The 6,124-nt window shown below is 34.0% G+C and overlaps 1 protein-coding gene across 1 annotated transcript in view; it reads left to right on the top strand.

Annotated features, from left to right (window-relative positions):
• The window catches only part of LOC106462536 (AT-rich interactive domain-containing protein 3C-like), a 104,868-nt gene that overhangs the window by 52,953 nt on the left and 45,791 nt on the right, over nt 1–6,124 (top strand). The window contains exon 4 of the mRNA XM_022389840.1: nt 2,423–2,495. Within this exon, the coding sequence (XP_022245548.1) occupies nt 2,423–2,495 (73 nt within the window). The remainder of the gene's footprint in view (nt 1–2,422; nt 2,496–6,124) is intronic.

The raw sequence follows: 6,124 nt of genomic DNA, 5'->3' as shown, positions 1-6,124 counted from the left end.
ATATTATGTACTATAAAGGAATATTGGCATTATAAAATATTGTTGGCACACTCGTAAGAAATTCATATCGTATCTTAGGTAATGGTCAGTTTAGTTATATTTGAACTATTTATACTTTGGCTGTAATAATTTCTAAAAATGAAAATATTTTACGTAACTTGCAAAGTGGATTGTAATGAATATGAGGTAATATTAATAGAGCATGCATTCTGCACATTTAAAAGAGCAAAAAAAAATATCATAATTTGAAACTCTTTACATTAAACCGCGTACAAGCTTTTATACCTAAATTAAAACTATGTTACCTAAATCACTACGGTATCGCAACTTGAGAATTCGTTTGGAACCAATAACGAGTAACATATTGAGCAATGTATTATATTTTTACTGCGTAGTTTAATTTTACTGACATATTACACCTACTTGCATGTGGTTGTGCAAGTTGTTTCTGTCACTTGAGAGTGTTTTCCATTCGTATAATGGTTAAGATATTTAACTTGCATAGATTAATTTGCTTCTTCTATGTACGGGTTTTGCGAATTTCGCGAACAGTTTTAAGCACAGACCACCCTTCTTACCCATACAATATTTAGTTGCATCCTTTATTGTATCAATAAAATTTAAACAGTAAAGTGTTTGTTTTTGAATTTCGCGCCAAGCTACACGAGGGCTATCTGCGCTAGCCGTCCCTAATTTAGCAGTGTAAGACTAGAGGGAAGGCAGCTAGTCATCCCCACCCACCGCCAACTCTTGGGCTACTCTTTTACCAACGAATAGTGGGATTGACCGTCACATTATAACGCCCCCACGGCTGAAAGGGCGAGCATGTTTGGTGGGACAGGGATTGGAACCCGCAGACTGTGAGTCGAGCGCCCTAACCTCCTGGCCATGCCGGGCCATAATCAATTTGTTTGTAATTAAGCACAAAGTTACACAATGGGCTATCTGTGCTCTACCCACCACGGGTATCGAAACCCGGATTCTAGCGTTGTAAGTTCCCAGACATACCGCTGTAAAGTGTTACTGCACTTCTAGAAAACAGTGCAATTGGCTGCAAAAGCTTTTATTTCTTAAATGGGACTCGTCGTGCGTGATTCTTTCTTACTGTCTTACTGATTTGCGCAAAAAGTGTTTCTTTAACAAAACAATAATTATTATTTGTATGTTCAGCATATTATTTGTTCAGTTTATAGTTCTGACTTGATATACTAGTTTGTGCTAGTTTGTTTGTTACTCGCTCAACAGATATTTGACAATAATACGATTCAGTATTAACCATTCTATTTGTAGAAACTAAAACTTTCAGCCCCTCCCCATTCCATTTTCTGCGTTTTGGCCCACCTGGTCAGTTACTGACGTTGCCCGGGTTTTTACGTTATCCTTGAAACTTTCTACTCAAGGCCTCTGATCGAAAGTTTGGACCTCACCATGATTACAGCTCTGCAGTATGCAGCTAGGTCTCGGTTTGTTGGCGAGTGGTGATTAATTTCTTCTTGTCAGCTGCTCTTGTGAGCCTTTGTTCAGCATGCCGCTCTCCTGAAAGAGGAAACACGTATCACAGAAGAAGTAAAAGATAGGGGTCAGTTTGCTTAGCTTTTACAATGTAAACCATTAAATTGCTATGCATGAAGTCAAAGCACGTCTGATTAAACTAATGAGCAAGGTGGCCATCCATTTCTCTAAAATAATTTTGTCTGTCGAATAGAAATATTAATACAAATAGTTATTGAAAAACAGGGTTACAAAACTAATATCGTGTCTCATCCTAACATATTTGGAATGTTTAGAATAAATTGTGTTTTTTTTTCTTCTTCTTTTTGGTAGTTTAGTTCATGGAGTTGAGGTCGAAATGAAGCTGGAATAGGTTTTTTTTGTAATTAAATTATCGTGAGGAGTTGTAACTTTTCATTTAAAATCGTAATGTTGGACATTTATGTTATAAGGCTACATAGTTATATTTCTTCATAATAAGCATTTTTAAAAACATATTGATAAAAAAGTGCAATGTGTCATATCTCTTTTATGTCGTTCCTGAAATGGAAATAAAAATTACTGAATATTTGCGTAACTTTAGTTTGTATTATGCTAAGAAAATGAACGTTTGTGTGATCTTGTGTTACCTTCAACACTTGATGGTACAATAAACCACTTTATGTTTAACGCGCCTTGAGCTTCACGTCTTTTTTCGTTGTGTTCAATTGTTTAAAGTAGTGTTTTTATTAGTTAGCTACCTTGGTGGTAAAAAGCTTTTATCCAGTGTCACGTGTGACTCTTTTACTTTTGTTATTGGTGTGGTATATTTCGTGTATTAAAAAAAAGAATGCGTATAAATGTACAAATTATTACTACCGAGCTTTTAGATGTGAGAGATATTATTGAACAAAACTTAAATATCTAACACATTTGTTCTCCTTTGCTTTAGTTGTACGAGTTGAGTGATGACCCCCAGAGGAAAGAGTTCTTGGATGATCTCTTCCAGTTCATGCAGAAAAGAGGTAAGTATATACTGGTGGCTAAATCCATTCACACTTCCATAATCATCCAAACTCAATCCATTTACATTTCACAATTATCAAAGCTGATAGTTAAATCCATTCACACTTTCATAGTCATCCAAACTCAATCCATTTACATTTCGCAATTATCAAAGCTGATAGTTAAATCCATTCACACTTCACAAACATCCAAACTTACAACTTCAATGTTAAAAATAGCTGTTCAAGTAAGGATATAAATAGGTGAAAATTCGATTTTCGGAAACACACAAATTTGTGATACACTTTTCTTACTTTTGATTTTTTTATACTTAATATAACACTTTTGTGAAAATATTGCATTTTCTCACGCATTCTCTGAAATATGTTTCTCTCATATACTGAAAAGCGGCTGCATTTTTTTTTTTTGAAGTAGTTACACTAGTATGGTTATTGTTGTTGTTTTTTTGCAGAATATTTAAAGTTGACCAGAATGCCTGTAATGTCACTAATAGTGACAATGTTTGTTCGTTCGTGGAAACCCGAACTAAAGGGAAATATATATATTGGTTGAACATGACTATTGACAGAACAGCCACGACAACGACACACAAAAACTTCAGATTTATTTTGTTGATAAATTTGAAATTGTATGTTAAGAAATTGACCCCCCTCGTTTTCCTCTAAAGAAAAAACACATTAATTAAAAAACATGTAAGAAATTAAGTTTGTTTAATATCTAAGTACTTATTAGTATTTTGTAATAATGGCAACGCCATTAAGCCTATCTACCGCTATCTCTAATTTTGAACTGATAACCAGGGGAAAGGCAGCCGGTCAGCAGCACCCTCCCACTCATCATTCACATTAAGAGATTGTCTGTTTCCCATATAATGAACCTACAGGTTAAAGTGCAAAAAATATTTGATGGTATGACACGGATTCGAACCAGGTTCGCCAACTCTGGAATTTAGAGCTCTATTTCAGGGCGAATTCGAAGTTTAAGTCTTCAGTTTAGGTAGTTTTATATATATATATATATATACGTATTTCTCCATCATAATAAGTATAATATTTATATTATCCTCTTTAAACGAATATATACACATTCTTACAAGAATAAATTTCATAATTTTCGAATCTGCGTATGTAACATTACATATAGTTCCAAAGGAAGCTTATAATTAATGTTATGGTAGTGGCACTGGAACAACATATATTAACCCATCTAAATATGTTAATGTTATATATCTCTATATTATGTATGTGATTATTATACTCGTATTTCTCAGACAAACAAATAGACATAGAATTGTTAAAAAAACTAATTAGAATTGATTAAGAAGATGGCGCCACGGTGCCCAATTTGATAAATAACAGGCCTAAAATACGTATTAAGGCGTGCATTTTTGATTTTTCTCATCTCTCTCTGCATGTAGTTAATAAAGTCATATATTTACATGCAAAGACAACTGTATATTTGATTATACATAAGTCATGTACAAATATCGTATAATCAGGTAGAAATAAGAAAAAAAATGCAAAACGTGACTGACTGTAGCAGTGTCAAGTATAATGGTCTAGATTTAAATACGTTGTTTTCTTTGAATGTCGGCATACTTATACATATTCATAAACCCATGTTGAGTCTAACTGCTGCAATAAACGTTGAGGTTTTATTGGTGAAAAGTGTAGTTGAACGGAAATTGCACAATATTTATTATTATTATCTTCATTTCGCGTTCAGTAGATGTTCAACTTTTTCAACTTTATATATTTATCCTCTCACAATAAAAGCAGAACACACGTGCAAATATGTCTCAGTGCTTCAATAAGTTATAGAATATGCTAAGTTTTTTTTTTATGCATGAAACGCAAACATAAATTGATCATGCTGAAGTGCACTATAAATTCATATGAATGGAGCAAGCTTTTTACAATATCGACAATAGCTTTATGTTCTGTTTACACAGCATTTTTCTCATATTGTTGAAACAAATGGTAAGCATTTCCAATGTAATATATATGTGTTGTTGTTTTTTTTATATATTTTTCTCTTATAACTTTCTCAGGGGTACAATAAAGGTGATCCTAGCGTCTTGAGAAGAAGAAACCAATTTATTTGACAAATATTTAGATATGGTGAAAGCAAACATTTCACATTGTTAATTCGTCGAAGACTGATCGCTCAGCTTGTCGTGCCATGTGGTCGTAAAAACACGTTAAATTTTTAAAGGGGCAGATATGGTTTATTTGAATGTTTCTTTTTTTTAATAGCAAATACAAAGATGCTGGGTTTTCCCGGTGCTTCACTGTCGGCACCCTTTTTGCTTACGCAAGGGTCAATTACCTAACTTTTTCAAATATTTAAAGAAGGTGTGAGGAGGCCAGAAACTGCAAGTCTCTTAAGTATTCCTCCTTTCTTGCACTCATTCTTCCTCTACCTACCCCATTTTCTCATAAGCATGTCTTCAAATCTTGCAGTGAATGATTTCCGCTGTGAACACATTCAAGTGCATCTTTCGCGTATGTTTGAGTAGACTCAAAATGAACAGTATTTGTCCATATAGTAAAGCTATCTGTAAACATTGTTTTGAAACTAACGTAAATTTTATGAAAGAAAAATTAAGATCAATCATTTGGGGATATAATGCTTTAATTTTTAACTCATTTCAACGACGTATAATTTTTTACCTTACTTTTTAAATATTTTTTATGTGTTTTCCTCACACGAATGTTATCAATAACTACGTATCACCTCGTCCTCCGGTGGGTTAGCGGTAAGTTTACAGACTTGCAACGTTAAAATCAGGGGTACGATTCCCCGAGGTGAATAGAGTACAGGTAGCCCATTGTGTAGCTCTGCACTCAGAAAAAACAACAACGGCAAGCTACCTACATAGATCACAACTAAACATAACTCAGTGTTTAATGTAGCTAATTTAACTAATTAGGATTATCTAATGTTACTAAACAAAACTGTATTTATTAAAACCAGTCGGTTCAATACTTGTATACTTTCGCTACTATTGAAATTTTCGACTATAATCCCAATAATATCTTAAAGGGTTTATATGTTTATAAAGTTCGCGCCAAGCTTCACAAAGACTATCTGCGCATAGCCCTCGCTTATTTTAATGTGACGGACTAGGTAGAAGGGGAATAGTCAACAATACCCACTTCCTGTTCTTGGGCTACTCTTATCTTACCGAATCGTGAGATTTGGCTGTCACTTTTATATGGCACCCACAGCCCCAAAATGCGGAGCGCATTTTCATGACGACAGGTTTCAAATGATGAACCCTTGGGTTCACAGTCTGGACATGCTAACAACTTGTCACGCCCAGTTTACCTACCGTCCAACTCAAGAGATTAGAGTAATCTTTAATCCATACACTAATTTATCAATGCTAAATAATTCCCATAGTATACATTATATATATATATCAAATATTTTACCCAATACCGTTAACGAAGTAATATGAAGGGAAGCATAAAATAGAACTTGCATACAAGACATAACAACTACTTCGATTTCGATGACGAGGAACCCACTTTGAGACTAATAATGGCTGTAGACGGCTTGAATGGGTAATGAAGAAAAACTTTAATATAAGTTTAACATAACAGCAAATGTACAACGTTTCGAC

This window comes from Limulus polyphemus, unplaced genomic scaffold, assembly GCF_000517525.1.
Source record: "Limulus polyphemus unplaced genomic scaffold, Limulus_polyphemus-2.1.2 Scaffold1193, whole genome shotgun sequence".
In the NCBI taxonomy this organism is placed as follows: Eukaryota; Metazoa; Arthropoda; class Merostomata; order Xiphosura; family Limulidae; genus Limulus; species Limulus polyphemus.
Note: the sequence above shows the minus strand (reverse complement) of the source record. Positions and strands in the feature narration are given on the sequence as shown.